General features: G+C 44.3%; 1 protein-coding gene across 1 annotated transcript in view; it reads left to right on the plus strand.

The window, feature by feature from the left end:
- The window catches only part of FGD5 (FYVE, RhoGEF and PH domain containing 5), a 103,227-nt gene that overhangs the window by 27,094 nt on the left and 59,399 nt on the right, over positions 1-16,734 (plus strand). The window contains exon 3 of the mRNA XM_074152727.1: positions 9,376-9,502. Coding sequence (XP_074008828.1) covers positions 9,376-9,502 — 127 coding nt within the window. The remainder of the gene's footprint in view (positions 1-9,375; positions 9,503-16,734) is intronic.

The raw sequence follows: 16,734 nt of genomic DNA on the forward strand, positions 1-16,734 counted from the left end.
TTACCAGAGATGGGGAACAATGGGGTGCTGCGGAAAAACAGGGCTGTGATTTAGCAAGGGAAAGAAGAAAAAGAGAAGCATAAGAAGAGCTCTGCTGATGCCTTAAAGAAGACCTTTTCTGGTGCTGTTGGATAGAAGAGTTCTGGGTGCCTGTGAAGCTAATGATTTAATGAAAGTAAAAGCTCTGTGGTGGCTGACATGCGATGTAAATAATGTGCTCAAAGGAGTCTATAAAGGGCAGAGCTGCCTTTAATAACCTATTATGTATTATCAGCCGCCCCATTGTACCTTCTGGCATGGCGGGGCGCTGGGTGCGGTGCGGCCGAGCGTCAGCCCTCGCTAGTTCATTGCCAGGTCATCTCTGGGGAGGAAGTGCTCCCTGTTTACAGGAAATGCAGGACAAGGGCCGGAGGGCCAGGCTGAGCACAAGCCACTGCGTACCGCCTGGGAGCGCGGGGAGGGGGTGTGCCACTTGTCCCAGGCCCAAGGACGCAGTGTTTTGTTTCCAGGTATGTCCAGCTTTTACTGTTGCTTTGCTTTTTCTAGCTGTTTAAAGCCGCAGGGTCGGGGAGGGGAACGGTGCTCTCACACAGCGGAGCACCCCGGAGTGAAACATGGATCAGCTCTGCAGGTTTGTGCAGGTGCCTCAAAGCAAGAGCAGCCCATCCATCCCAGCCCACCAGGGACACGGCTAGTGAAACCTCACTGTCGGGCTTTCTCTTATCCTCCTCTGCTTGCACTGCTCCAGGTTGGGTCCAAGACATGCCCGGAGATGGAGCCTGCTCTCCCCTCCGGAGCCAGACCTGCACCTCCAGCAGCAGCTGTTGAAGGTGGGATAGTTTGTCCCTGAAGTTCTTCAGAACAGAGCAAATGCCTTATGCACCTGACCAAAAATCCTCTTCCCCTCTCCTATATCCCGCACCACGCCAATTTTTTTTTTTTTTTTTTTTTTTTTTTTTGCGAGAAAGAGCAAAATTCAAATTGAAACATTTGTGGCATGAGGAAGAATTCCTTTCTGGCCTTGGTGGGCAAACAGCTTATGCCTCAGAGTGTGAAATGTTATTACCCCCGCATTCCCTTGCCTTGTCAGGCTGCGTATATTATTAGCAGACATCATGTCTTTCCTGCCCTTTTCAGTCTTCAGCTGCAATATTTGCCTTGATGATCTGCCATAACAGGGAACTGACTGGCTAAACACATGCTCCACTAATAAGCATTTCCTTTTATTGGCTTTAAATGCATTTGGACTTTAATTTCCTTCAGTAATGAGCCTTCCTTTCGCAGAATGAATTAAAAAAATAATTTACAAATAGATACAAGAAAATAAATCATCAGTTTTAATAAAACAGGGTCATTCAGTACCCCACTGCCTCTCCCAATTGCCATCACTGCCTTGAGTTCATACGATTTTAATTTTTTTCAATAAGGACATGACTGTCTGAGAAAGACAGAGTTTGAACTAGTAACTACTGGGCATGTGACTTGAAATAAAGCCAGGGACAGGGATACTGAATGTAGAAAAAAAGTTGCATTCAATCCATTTGGTCCAATAATAGAGGGGTTTGGGGGTTTTTTGTTTGGGTTTTTTTTTCTCCTCGCCACTGGATCGAGGGGGTTTTATATATGTGGGCTTTGCATAAACCACCTGTGTCCAGGTGAGATTCTGGTCTCCCTCTTGCATCCAGTACATTATATCTAGTTATAAGCTAAGATCCCTGTGCCAGGGGAGTCAGAAAGGGCACAGGCTGGGATCTGTTGATGGGAAGGTTATGGCAGCAATTCACTAGTCATTTGAGCATATCTGATTCTGACTTGGCATGTCGAGCTCGTCACCACTCAGTTGGCTTCAGGGAGGTTGTACTTGTAGAGGACATACCCCACAAACAGAGAAAAACTGTCTGTACCTTCACAGGTAGTTCCTACAAACTTGCTTTGCTGACTCGGGTGAAAAAATTGCCAGTGCAATCACCAATACACACAGAAAAATGTTTAGGGTCATAACAGACATTCATTTCAGAGCTTTAGTGGATCTAGGCCTAACTGAACTCAACATCACTGCTAAAGCAAAAAACTGAAATAATTGTCTTTTAGCAGCCCAGAACCGTGGTTTTGCTAATGAATGGATGAAACATTTTAGACAAAAAAACATTATGTCCCACACAAAAGGTAGAGCAGAAGTCAGCATTTACCCCAGAAACTGAAGTTCACTTACTTCCTATTCCCACTATGTGAAAACAGTGAATATGGTGAGCCATATGTTGATAATTACTGGCAAAATCAGCTTTTAATAGCAGTTGTTCCACTGTAGGAAAGGGACCAAGGATGTGGTTTCTAGTCTCTCCTACTGTTTTCTTCATCTTGTGGTGACATTTTAGACCAAATACTGCTTTGATCTTTACTTGCAGGCACTTTTGAAACCATAAGAAATTTTCAGGAAATAAATCAGGGTTCTTTGGCCCTTCAAGTATGTTGGCAGTAATTAAGTTGCATCATCTAATCTGCTGTTTGCAACAGATGCAAAGCAAAGAAATTAGCATGATCTCTAGGAAAAAAGATTCAGTCCTTTTTTTAAATCCTATTAAGGATAGTGTCAAATATTCTTCTTTCTTTCTCTGTTCTGGCATTGACTAGGAATGTAGAGTGAGAGAGATGCAGCAGGGAGGTAACCCAGTTGTCATTAACTGAATGCTGCCACAATGGTTAAAACCTGAGCTCTGGACCCAGGACTCTGTTTCTGGAAATCATTAAGCAAGGTATCCTTGTCCTGGATGACCTGGATCATCCTTTACACTGCATATACCTTATGGAGACAAATTACAAATTCGGTTCAAATATGAACACAGCAGAGGTTCCTTAAGTGCTGCACTTGTTCATACTATTCTTTAGACTGATAGTATGTTGAAACCTACTTCCCAAATAAACCAGTTTACTCCAAGGAAGCTAACACACGCTGGCTGGTGACTGTGTGTTACACTCCTGTGATTAATGATAAGCCACCCAGTCTCCTTCTCCAGAAACTGCATTTTACAATACTGAAATCCAATTTTAGAAGAAGTTCCCTGTCCCTGAAGGGACACCTGAGAATGAAGGAGGTGCTCAGGAGCTGAGATGGGGGAATCTGGATGTCCTTACTGGCCACGTGACACTTCCTTTGCCCTGGAGATGGCTCCCACTGGCCTGCTTCCTCCCGTATGATTCACATGGGGGGATCACTGTGGCACTAGAACTGCACAACATCTGAACCCTACACAAATGCTCACTGCTTCAGGGAGATGCTGAATTGCTCTTGACTGACCAACAAATTTCTAGCACATTTACACTGTCGTAGCAGGTTCAGCTGCAGGGCAGAAATAATTTGTAAGTAAACACACAGAATCATACCTTACAGATGCTATGACGGACGTTGCCAGCACATCTTAACAGCCCAACCAGCTGCATTTCAGATTTATAAAGGGCCCCTGGATGGAAAGGATGGAAACTCCACAGGTATAAAGCATTAACTGAGAGCTCCAGGGATACGTTAATATAAATACCTTACAGGACAGAGCACTCCCCTTCTCCCTTCATGACCACTGGTGGAGCACAGACCATGAAGCAGAAGGCAAGTGAGATTTACGAGCCTTTCTTTAGGATGCATCACTTGATGTACAGATTTGTTGAAAGCAAACGGCAGGCAATCTGATCCTTACTGGTACAGAGGACTTAAATCACCTAGTGGAAGAGACAGGCCTTAAGTTGAGATTTCCACCAACTCACCTTTCCCCTTTTTTTTGAGGCAGTTGGTGACTCTAAAGGAGGAAACAAGACATCACCCGTGTGTGTGGCCAGGAGATGAGCATATAGCCAAGGGCATTTGTGTTGTTATGCAAACAAAAGTACATGGTCTTCCTAGGCCTTTATTATAATAACCTTGGCTGGGTATTTTTGCCACTGTTAAATCCCCCACTTAAATTCTTATATCTCACTAATGCTGACTGACTTCTAAAAATCCTAAAGAATTGATGTGATCATTGCTGAGGAATGAGGTAGAATTTGCAAGGTCATTTGAAGGATAGGTGTGGAATTAAATGAAGGGCAAGTATCTCTTTCAGAATTGCATATCCAAGCTAGACAAAATACAGTATTTATCAGTCCGTGAATCATGTTCCATGAGCTCTCAGACCCGTTGTGTATCTCCACAGTGCTCCTCACATCCCATGCACATGCCATCTGTGCTCAGACTTGTCCCAACCCATGCTGTGGAGGGATCATAGTTAGGAGAGACTTGTGTCTTGACTTCATTAACAGGGGAGCCAGTACTACGACAATGATGAATTCAGCTTCCCTCTCCTTGATAGCTTCATCCTCCGCTCAGCCCACAGATCCTTTTCCTTTGAGGTCAAATGTAAACATCACTGCAGGGGCAGGAGAACCAGAGAGTCCGCAGACTCCAGAGCACCTTTTTTCAGATGCACCAATATGCATTCACAGGTGAAGGTACACAGATAACTAGTAGAGTGCATCGATCCAGCTTCTCCCTACTCCGTACCTATCAGCAGCTCTGCTAATTATAATGTAAGTGGTGCTAAATAAAAGACTTTCGTTGCACTGCCTCCTCCTGCATTTATTCAGTCAATTTAAGGTTAGACTGTCCCAGAAGGCTCATTGCTCCTTTGTTGTGCTGGCTGACTCTTGGAATGATTACAGACAACTGCTGGAGGAGCAGCAGATAATGTGTCTGCAATCTGCTCTCATTCAGCCATATCATTGCTACAAGGAAGAGAATTAATTGGGGATTACCATGTCTATTGAGATACTACCAACTCTGGGACTCACCCACACTTTTATTAGCATCTTCCGTTGCATTAGAGTTTATTGTTTGCAGTAAGTTTATTTAGCAGTGCTTTTAATGAGCTAAAGAAAAATATCATTTAGCAGAATAAAGAAACACAAGGGTTTGAATACTTTTGACATATATATTACTATATATATATAATTATAGATTATATGTGCATAATTATTTCATTATAAATTGTATTCTATATAACGGTTAATTTTATAGAAAATCTTTGCCTTGTTGCAAGCGTAGTTTAAGGTAATGAATTTGGCATGGTGACATCTTACATGCACTTAGATATACCCTCTAAGTCACACAAAGTGCCAGGATCCATTTGAACTCTGAGGGCGGAAAAGAAAACTGCTGTAGCTGATGAACAACCACATTCTCAGACCCATTAGAAGGACATTTTCTTTGCAGGAGTCTGACAATAAACTTAGTGAAAGAACAAGTAAAACTCTGCTGTAGGTTGTTGTGGGTTTTTTCCTTGCAATTCAGCACAACAAAATAGTTGCTGCCAAAAAACAGTCTTGTTGACTTTTGTCCAATTCATGCTGATTATCCACAATGATCAGGAAGGGCTTTTTTCTGCACTGTGTGTATTTTTGCTGCACTCAAAAGTACGAGGATTTCTTGGGACACTGGGTTTCTAGACATGATGGATTCACAGGCAAACCCTACATGCCAGTGCTGTGGGGACGGCAACACCAAGACATTTTGCCTTTCTTATTTGCACACTAGGGAACAGCCAGGTGGAGCTGAGCTGAGGAACTCTGCAGCACAGAGAGCTCAGGCTACGGTTCAGTGCAGCAGCCAGTATCAGTTCTGAACAGGCTGTTTGAGAAAAGACAGAAGGGAGTTCCTCATCAGCTACCACGGAGGGAAGGCTGGGCATGTGGCTTGAAGGCTCACGGTCTCCTGGGCTGCACTGGGTAAAGCGTGGCCAGCGAGTCGAAGGAGGGGATCCTTCCCCTCTACTTGCCACTGCTGAGGTCACAGCTGGGGTGCTGTGTCCAGCCTCGTCTCCCCAGAAGAGGAGAGACATGGACATACTGGAGGGGGTCCAACGAAGGGCCGTGGAGATGATGAAGGGACTGGAGCACCTCACATCTGAGAAAAGGCTGAGAGAGCTGGGGCTGTTCAGCCTGGAGAAGAGAAGGCTCAGGGGGGATCTCATCCATGTGTACAAACACCTGAAGGGGGGGTACAAAGAAGATGGAGACAGGCTCCTCTCAGTGGTGCCCAGTGACAGGACCAGAGGCAATGGGCACAAACTGGAACACAAGAGGTTCCCCCAAACACCAGGAAACACTTTTTCCAGTCTGGGGGTGACTGAACTGGCACAGGGTGCCCAGGGAGGTTGTGGAGTCTCCATCCTTGGAGATATTCAAAAGTTGCCTGGACACGGTCCTGGGCAGCTGGTTCTAGGTGGCCATCCCTGAGTAGGGGGTTGGACCAGATGACTTCCAGAGGTTCCTTCCAACCTCAACCAGCCTGTGATTCTGTGATCAATGGAGATGAAACTACCTTAGAAGAACTGTGGTTCATGAAGTTGGCTGTGACTATTTCCCTATTATTAGAGGTGGATTCTTTTCATGATCAGTGGTTACATCTTATTAATCTTGGTGACTTGGTGACACGAAGACTTGGTGACTGCTTAATAAAGCAGTTTATTTTTTGTTCTCAAATATTGAGTTGGAAGATTTCTCCAATAGTGGCAGTTTACCAACATCAAAAGCAATCTACATAGTCTCTTGGACAGTGCTAAAACATGTCCAGGTGATTTTCACAGGATGCCCAACAGCTTCTACTAAGATAAAAGACTTAATATGCAGCTATGGTAATTGTTTGGGCATACCTGAAGAGTTTGCTCTGTGGGTAAGACCTTGCCCTGCATTAAAATTACTCTCCATTTGTTCTTTTGTAAAATTTCCCACACCCTGTTGTGCCTCAGAAGTCATCTGCCACCTATCCCTGTATCCTTGGTGTTTTCTGACTTGCACCTGGCAGTGGGATCAGTGAAGACCAAGCTGCCCAGGGCACCTTCACCTGGGGACCAGTTCCTGGGCACAGTTCAAGTCTTCAGGAGCTAGGATTTCTAGGAGACCACAAAAGCGTAGATACAGAAAACGGATGAAAAGATGTGAATTCACTGGAGTACATGTGCTGGGTATCAGGAAAGGTCTACTGCCCAGGAGCTCGATTACAATATAGAACAGTCTCAGAAGTGAAGATCTGAGTGCTGCTGGAGAAGCTGGAGAAGGGCAGGATGAAGAAGGTGGCACAAACATGCCTGTGCCCATCCCATGTGCAAATGAGGCCCATAACATTTTGGGACTTTTCTTTAAACACAAGCCGGTGCCAGTACACTGCAGGCCTACTATAAGCAAAGCCCATGCAACAGTTCAGCAATACTGCAAGTTTTGCTACTGTATGAGCCTTTAATAATGCCATTCATAATGATTACCAGGCTAATATACTGAGGCATTCTTCCCAAATTATAATGTATTCTTACATTAACATAATGCAGTCATTTATGAGAGACAGAGAGAAAAGAGGGAGGGACTTAATTTCATGTCTGCTGGGGCAAACAACTGCAAATTGAAGAAAGGCTTTGCAAGTAAGGGGAGAGACTGGCTAAACTACTAACCGTTTATCCTGAGCTGCTCCTGTACCTTGCTCTTGCTTTCTCTTGTGCTGAGGCTCCTTTGCTGTTGTAATTAGGCAGGGTTTCAGAAGTGCCATGATGCTGCGGCACTGAAAAACTGCAGACACTAATAATAAACAAGAGCAGACAATGGTGAGGAAGAGTGGTGCTGCTTGGCCCTTTGCCCAGCCATGGCAAATACACCGGGCAGCCTGTGAGAGCTCTTTGAGTGGCATAAGAGAAAGGCTGGCAGCTGCACCTGCATGGGAGACAGAGCCCTGTTTGCAGCTTGGAAGTGAATGCAGATATGTAGGGAGTTTCCTTTCCAAAAGGAAATCGGAGTCTGTTCAGTGGCCTTGGGAGTCTCTTTCTTTATTGGCCTCCTGCTTACCTTTGCCTTTGCCCAGCCTCCTGTCACTCCAGCACTGGCACTGAAGCTTTGGATTTGCTCACATCTGGGATCCCCCAGTAGGAGATCAAAGAAAGATAAAGACATGAGGCAGAGCTCTGAAAGCAAATTAATAATGTTTCAGAGGAAATGAGAACTAAAGAAATGATATACACTGAGTAAGCCAGGCCCACATTACAGACTGGCCTGGCTGGCTAAGATGTCTACTGGAACACACAGAGATGTCAGATGTTTCTCAAAACAACAAACTTGCCCTGTTGGCTGAACACTGGAACCTACCCCTGGAAATATAAAAGGCTTGGGGCCACATGGTGTACAAGCTCCCAGAATGATACTATGGCCAAAAATACTAATCTGATCCTTGAATGTAAAAACACAGTAAAGTCAGGTAGGAATAGATGGGTGTTACCACTGGTATACTTGGCACTTCTTTTGCCAGCGCTGGAATATTGAGTTTTGTGTTGCAGTACCACTAAAACTGGCTGGTAGTAAAAACTGGTGCTAAAATGGTTAGTTGGAAAATTGGATAATGTTAATGGGTAATTGGATAAAGTTCAGAGATTTTAGAATGATTAAATGGTAAGAGGCATGACAGTAAGATCTTCACCTATTTCATATAAAAGACAAAAAGAAGGGGAAACCTGAATACAGCCTGTGAGTAGCCACATAGTAACAAAAATTGCAAGACTACCTGCAATTCAGCAGACAAAGGTTTAACAAGATACAGTATCTGGAATTTGGAGCTAGGCATATTTGGATCAGCAGTAGAAGACATCTTTCTAAGGCAAAGGGCAAGCATTATCTGGAGAACCTACCTCTAGTCATGCTTTGTGGAGGTTTTGAAATCACTGGCAATTTTAATTGTAAAAAAGGGTGTTTTTCTAAAAGGAAATGCTGGGAAGCCACTGGCCTGTATTATACACCAGGTCCAATACTCTTATTGCATGGCTTTCTCTGGGTTTCTGGAGCTGAATTCAGATTCCCTTGAAACAACTCAAGGGTTCTGGGATCCGAGTACCTTGTGCTTTAACTGATGCCATTGGTATCACACTTAAACTTCTCTCATCCTTTTGATGTTTTCCCAGAAACCTCACTGTTACAATATCTAACTTCCGCTTAATGAGCGTTGAGATGTTAGTATGATCTTATTATATCCATTTTGAGGGGTTGACTAGGGAGAAACAAAGCAGTTCTGGGTGCAACTAAGTATTAACCTTTTGCTCAAAACTGAGCCAAAACATTGATCCTTTGGGGAAGCTTGAACAAGTTCAGTTAACTTCCCACTGCTCCTTTCAGATCCTTCTGCTTGCTTAAACGGTCCTGTTTGAACCTGGCAGCAAAAAAACAAAGCTTGAGAAATCTTGCTTTCCAAGCCCCACAGGTCCGCAGGGATTCCCTGCCCCTGGCTGGTGATCTCTGGGCAGCGTGCGGGTTTGCTATGTCTGAGCAATAGCGAGTGCCTGGGATAACACCCCTGAACTCGTCTGTTCTCTCTCCCTGCAGTGCCTACACCGAGCCCTACAAGGTGTGCCCGGTCTCTGTGATACCAACGGAGGTCATCACATCAGATGAGGAACAGAAGAGTTCAGAAGACGAGAGCAGTCTGGGTGATCCCAGCCTCATTAACAAGGTAAAAGAGCTGAAAACGGGGAATGCGGGAAACCCAGAGAGGGAGAAACAATTTGCAGAAGAACCTGGCTTCTCAGCTCTCTCTGCTCTTTGCCTGGTGCTCATTTAGAAATGTCAGAGCCATCAATCCTCCACTCCCCCAGTGCACCAGCAACAATTTACCCCTATAGCATGTGGCAAAGCCAAAGAACAGCAGTCCTAAGATGGACTGTGCAGGCAACATAGCCAGCAGGAACGGGCTGGCTTGACCGTCAGGAAAAATGTCTCACTTAGAAGAAGGATTTAGCTGCGATCTTGCTAATTTTAAAAATGCATTGAATAAAACAATGACAAATACATTATTGTGACTAGTTTTGCATTGGCTGGGAGATGGAGTAGATTCTCTAATGGTCTGTGCCATCTCAAAATTCTCTCATCATGGGAAAATACACTCATGTTTGAGTTTATTTTACTGATTTCTGATGAATAAAACAGTTCTTAAATTATGAAGATGACCATGGAAGTGTGATCACAATTTAAAACCATACAAGGCTGTTTTAACCTCCAGCTGATTAACAGTGCAGTTGTTAAAGAAATTGCATTGAGCTGCTTTAGGCACAAATTTATCTTTGTTTTTCACAGAATTTCTTTGTGTGTGTGTTCTTAAAACCTAATATGAGCCTAACAATCTAATGTTGTGGCTCTTGAGTACAAGCACCCACTGCATAGCCCATTTGGTACGCATGCAACAAATGGGCATGTTCTTCTGAAGTCTTCCAATTTGAGCCCCAGTAACTAAGGCTGCAGAAGAAAATAGCAAATTCTGATTTCCTACACATCTCTCTGCCATTCATTTTGCCCTGGTCTCTCCGCGTCAGCACAGCTGTGTAGCTTCCTGATTGTAGATGGCTTGTGTCTGGTCACAGGTATGTGTCTAAGCCTGCAAAAGTCTGTGCAGATGCCCCTCTAAAACCAAATGATGGCTGAGTAAGGGCTCACCTCTGTCAAGGAGAAGCATAAGTATATTGGTTCTAAGAAGATCAGATCTCTTTGGGCATTTCCAGAATGTGAAGCTTTATTTAGGGACTGGTGTAGAGACACTGGAGAAGAATTTTCCCCTTACCCAGACACCAGTTCTTAAGAAACAGAAAAAGCAAAATGACAGTGAAGAGCAAATGAAATTGCTGTTGCTCTAATCTCTAAGGAAGCACAGCTTCCTTTGATTTCCCTGTATGCTGAATCACTTTTAGGTCTACCCTGCAGGGTGCTGAGCTGCCTCTGCTACCACAAAACACTGTGGTTTGATCTCCTTGCTGACACCAAAACACAAGAAACAGTTGCAAGCAACCTTATCTTTTTTCCTCTGAGATTCATGAATTTTTTTTGTTGTTTGTTTTCACACTGTTTTAGAAAGGGGAAAGCCTTTAAATTTCTGTCACCTGTTAAACGAAAAATATTTTTCCTTTCAGTTCTATGAGTTAGCTGACAAACCAGTAGCATTTATAGAGCATACACTAGTGTGTTATCTAAGCTGGTCGGGTTTCTCAGCATCTCTTAGTTGCGATGCCAGTAGAGAAGTGACAACAAAATTGTGACTTGAGTTCACTAGGGAAATGCATGTAATCACTATGCACTTGGAAGCAAATTCAAAGCTGCTAAAACCAATTTTATTGCCCTTTTGCAGGGTTTTACTCAAGACACTAGGAAATGATGGTTTTCTAAATGTCTCCTTTATTGTATCTCATGCATTTTAATTGTTCTGTTGTGCTGGGGTGACCACACTGTGTAGCTGTCACAGAAGGCAGCACATAGAGAGCAAGCATGTGCTTCAGAGTCTGACTGGAGGTATCCCCCCGGCTCTTCAGGCGAACACAAACTCGGTGTCTGCACACGCCTGACAGAGACCGTCGGAGCAGGGCTGGCTGGTTGGTTGGCCTCTGCTTCCCAAGCTAACTGTCAGCAAAGATCACAGACTGCCACCAACTCCTGGGGAGCTGTCTTAAAACAGCTCCATCTGAATACAGACTGTATTTCCAAGCTGGCCAATGAATTAGTGCGTGTGGCTACTTACCCTGCCAAGAAGCAGGCCAGGGAAGTAGACATAACCTGATCTGCCTGTTACGATTCTGGCTGTAGGAAGATCAGCCACTCTGCAACCTACCGGGCTCTAGGCCTCTAAACCTCTAAACCCTCTAGACCCCATAACCTCTAAAAAGAGGTTGGAGCAGCAGTAATTTCATCCTTGGATAAGCCACTTGCTTAGTAAGCCAAGTCAGGGGGCTGTGCTTGTTTGTGGGACCAAGAAAAGATTTAGAGATAAGAAGTGACACCAAGATACCTTTGAGCGTCTGTGTTCTTGTAGCCTCCCTAGGGCAGGTATCACTTTGGACAGACTAAGGGGGTCCTGGGAACTATCCTGTCAAACCCTGTGTGTCCCAGCTGTCCCCAGGACCCAATCCGTTATAGGAGACACCTGATCTGGGCAGTCAGAGCCTACCTTGCATCAGGACTCTCTTGCCGCTCTGCAAGGGCCTCAGCATCACTGCCGCAGGCTGTGTGAAGGCTGTGTGGCCATCAAAAGATGGCCAGGGAAGACCCAATTTCCTAGGGAAAACAGTCAGTGCAGGGCTCTGACATGAAGGATGTGATCTATTTAACTGTTGTCTTTCACCCATGCCAGACACAGAATAATAGCAATACGGGAATCTTCCAAGCTCTCATGAGCCCATGCTGCAGATTCTCTGTCAGAGACAAGGGCTGCCAGTTCACTGTAATTAAGAGTCAACAGGGTAGATTCCATCTGTCCACAGCTCTTGTCCCAGAAAGAACCGGTGTCTTTACAGAGGACTGACACAGGACTGTTTTTCCTACCCTACTGCTCCCGCCTCCTTTTATTGTCTTCTCACGCAAATCTTCAGGGTGCCAAGGGAACATTAGCTGCCCTGTCAAAACCTGTCTTTGTAATGACAAAGTGCAAAGAACTCGTCCAGCTCCCTGACAAAGTGATGTATCCCTTGGAGCAAAATCCTCAGGACAACCCAGGGTGGCTGTACAACATGACAGAGTTCAGAAGCACTGTCACTTGGGGACAATTGGCAGAGACATGTTAGTCTGGAAGCCAAAAATAGTACCATGGATTTTGAAATAAACTAATCTTGTTAAAACAACTGTTTGGGGCTGGCCTACTAAGAGCTGAATATGGATTTTAAACAACACATACACACACACACACAGAGAACCTTCTGTGGTTTGTTGGTCTGATTTCTGTTTTTCTCCTCCTCAAGGGAACCTTAATTTAAATAAAGGCATGAAACAGCCTAGATGATAAAAATCTCCTCCCTCTGTTCAGATATATGCTTTTCATTCGCCTTGAGCTGGATTCTGCCTGCTGCCTTTCACTGTCATGAATGAATTCCTGTATCAAAATGCAAGCATCACACTTTGGTTTTTCTAACCTGCTTTCTCCCAGTCTTGCTGGAAAATCGCAAGACTTCCAGTTTGCATCATAATTTTTTCCTCTGATGTTTCTTTGTAAGGCTCATTTTTATAAGTAGATATAATTTTAAAAATTAGCTTTGTACATCATTTCCTGGTATTGTTTCAACAGCTTGTCTCCTTTGAATCCCTGCTCTCCTGGAGATCAGATTCACACAAGTGTGAAGAAATTTTTAGGTCCTACTGGAACCCCTGCTCTGTAAACAATTTGAATCATAGCGATTAATATAAAATATTGAGGTATTTTTTACGTTATCAGCTTTATTTTAAAGAGCAAACAAAGAGGGTCTTTCATCTCTATTGTGTTACCGGAATTTTTATTACTAAAAACCTATTTGGAATGGGGCAGGTAGAAAAATGTAAAACAGGAGGTGGGTTTTTGCCGTTATTCCACTGTGAGGTTCCTCAGAGCCTGAGAAGCAGAGATTTGTCATCAGAAGTCACCTGGTGGTTTTGATTCTTCTGTATAAGACTATCTGTGAAAATTCATTCTTTCTGGTTAAATAAGCACTTTATTTCCTTATCTTCAGTGTGCTGGCATAGGATAACTACCTAGAGAACTCAGGGGCAGGGAATGCTGTACGTTTTCTTAGCCTTTGTAATTCTGCTTGGTTATGTTATAAAAAGTGATGCCCTTCACCTACACTACTGATGGAGATTCACTGTTTTTTTCCCCTCTTGCTAAGCTAATTTAGAAGAACTCCTGGCCATCTCTTATTCATATGTCTTTTATATATGTTCATTTAATTAAATCCTTCCCAATTTATCAGAAGGTGACATGTGGCTTTTCTGTGCTGGGCTCTCAAGGTTATATGACGGCATCTAAGCTGCCTACAGCAAAAAAAAATTTGCCATTAGGGATTTCAGTTAGGAACAAAAAACTTGTCTCAAATAAACTAAGGACTTTATCTCATACCTCTGAAGATTCACTCACTAGACAAATATTCAAAGTCCAGGATGCAGAACCCCAAATTTTTCCTCTCATCATTGAGCTGGATTCAAACAATTTGTGATTGTTTTTTCACTGCTAAAACCAGATAAATCCATCTTGGACCTACCCAGCTAATGAGTATGAATTAAAGGGGAAATCACAGAATCACGGGTTGGCAGGGACCTCTGGGGATCATCTAGTCCACCCCCCTGCTAAAGCAGGGTCACCCAGAGCAGTCTGGACATAGCTGGAACACAAAGACATTTCTTTTATCCAGAACACAGATCTGCCTGCCAGTTAACTGTATGGGAAATCTAAAAGTAAACCAATCTGTACACAAATACTGTTGAGTTTAGTCTAAAACCGGCAATATGTTACAAGGAACTGTATGCAGCCAGCATACATGAGATGTGATGTTACTGTGGTGGCAAAATGTGAAAGTTTGTAGTGAGGTGAATTGCATGTAACCAGAACAAAATGGTATAAAAGAAAGGGAATTCAGACCAGATGTGGCTGGGTTTTATGCCAATGAAAACCCAAAGCATTCTGGCTAGTCGTTTGGTACTTTAAGTTTAATATATCTAATCCTAGCCAGGCTGGAGGGGTACTCATTACCATTATATGGTGGTATATGAGGGGCAGGGCATGAAGGGGAACTCCATACAGAGAGGATCCCTAATGCTGTACTGGTGAGAAGGCGGCACTAGAGGCAAGATGCTCCACCCTTCTCGCAGGTATCAAATAAAAGGCAGTGGAGGAAAAGGGGGGCAGCAACCCCCCCAGTATGGCAGAGGGAGGGGACCCGTGCCCCCCACGAACAAGGAACACTAAGCTTAGCCACAAAGGTCCTGCAATGGGCAGGGCAGCTACCATCTCATGGCAGCAGTACATTAACTGCCTTTGCTGCTCCCTACCCATTTCCACTTTGTGGGTTTGGTTTCCAGACTCTATTAATCATTCTGTTTTGCAAACCTTTACCCTTCACATACTAAAACGCACACACACAAAACTCAAATGTGTGCTGGAGTTGGGAATGACAGATTTGTGTGCCTTGAGGAAACACCTAACTCAGACGCCTTTCAAGGGACGGCTCCTGATTTATATAATGACACAGATTCCCCAGGAGAGCTACAATCTCGCTCTTCAAGGAAGCGATCTGAAGACAGGGAGACAGGAGATGTGGACTCCTTTTCCTTCTCTCTCACTGATTCACAGAGCCAGCCCGAAAAAGTCATTTGTTCTTGTAATGTCTCAGTTTACAGTTGGCACCACTGTGGCATCACTGTGAACTGCTACGTAGTTCATAATAATTACAAAGGGGGCATTATGAAGTCACTGAGCTCAGTGGCTGAAGCTGACAAACGGCTGTCAGCCTCTGGCTGTGACAGTAGCGCTCTTGTGCCGGGTGCCATCCAGCTGCAATGTACCTTCCCAGAGGAGTCTGTGAAATATGACAAACACATAGGAAAACCCACAAAGGGATGCAGTTTGTCCATGTCAGCATGGCAAGGCAGTGGCACACAAAAGAATGGAGCTGCTGCTTCTGTGTCTTGACTAGTTACGCTTTTGAATGCCAAGGTTACTCCCCGGGTACTCCAGATGAGTGCGTGCACAGTACTAACGCTTCAGTTCTAGTGAACCATTCTGTGATTTACTTGTGCTGCTCTTGGGACATACAACCCCGTTCCGGCCCCATGGAGACAGATTTGCCCCCAGCCCCACAATTTTTTAAGATGGATCAGGAGACCAATCTGGTTGTGATCAAGGTCCTGCAAAAAGCTGGGTCAGCACAAGTGAGAGCTGGCACTGGGCTCAGAGGGAGCGAATGGCACTGTCGCCAAAGTACCATCTAATCAAAGCATGGCCTGTTAGGGCCCATGGCAGATACCTTGGCATTGCTCAGCCAGAGCATATAAATGACTCAGTGTGGAGACTTCATCCCTACATTAATGGGATCCCTACCACACAGAGGAGGGAATCCTGCAATGGTTATTTGCCACATTACCACACTCAGCACGGGCCATTAGCCACCTTTCTCAGCTGTTCATAACCTGCCACTTCTCAGCCCAAAAGTTTGTTCTATCAGAAAGCACAAAAGGGACAAAACCCCTAAAGTTTCTCAGTTTGAACTACCAATTAAATTCATCTGTGCTCACACATGTGTTCGGTAAAGAACTGCAGACTTCGGTCCTCATTGTTCTAAACAAAAGCTTTCTGGTGGTGGTGTGCTTCATTATACATTGGGAAACATCGGCTGTTGGAGAAGGAACTCTGAGCAAGTCACAAGTGATCTCTAGGTCTTAGTTTTCCATCACTAAACTTAGTATCCATTTGGAGGAGGGCTGCAGGGCTTACTTTGCCAATGAAGAGATGTTTGCACAGTATCACCTTTCTATTGCAAGTTATGCTGATCAGCTGAGCTGTAGCAACTGCACAAGCTCCTGGCCTGGCTAAAATGCTTTTGTGTTTGTGACCTTCCTGGCACCAGCATGTTTTTCAGAGTGGAGAGAACAGGGAGTTATTTCAGTTATATATTGCAATGTTATATTGCGTATTGCAAGCATTCTATTAAGCATTTGGGTTTGGGGAGGATGGGGTGATGAGGCTATGAGACAATATGACTCAGTGAAGCAGAAAGCCAGGGGTCCCCAGATGGCTGCATGGCCTCCATCTGCTAAGCAGAGGCATGGACTGAGCCCGGAGTGCAGCTTATGAAGCTTGATGCTTGAGGGACCCGCACCCGCTCTGTCCCCTATTCCCAGAAGTCTGTCTCCGGACACTGTCGTCAATCAGAGTTCATTTCCTGGTTAAACAAACAGCAATTAAAT

The sequence above is a fragment of the Numenius arquata genome, chromosome 8 (assembly GCF_964106895.1).
Source record: "Numenius arquata chromosome 8, bNumArq3.hap1.1, whole genome shotgun sequence".
Classification (NCBI taxonomy): domain Eukaryota; kingdom Metazoa; phylum Chordata; class Aves; order Charadriiformes; family Scolopacidae; genus Numenius; species Numenius arquata.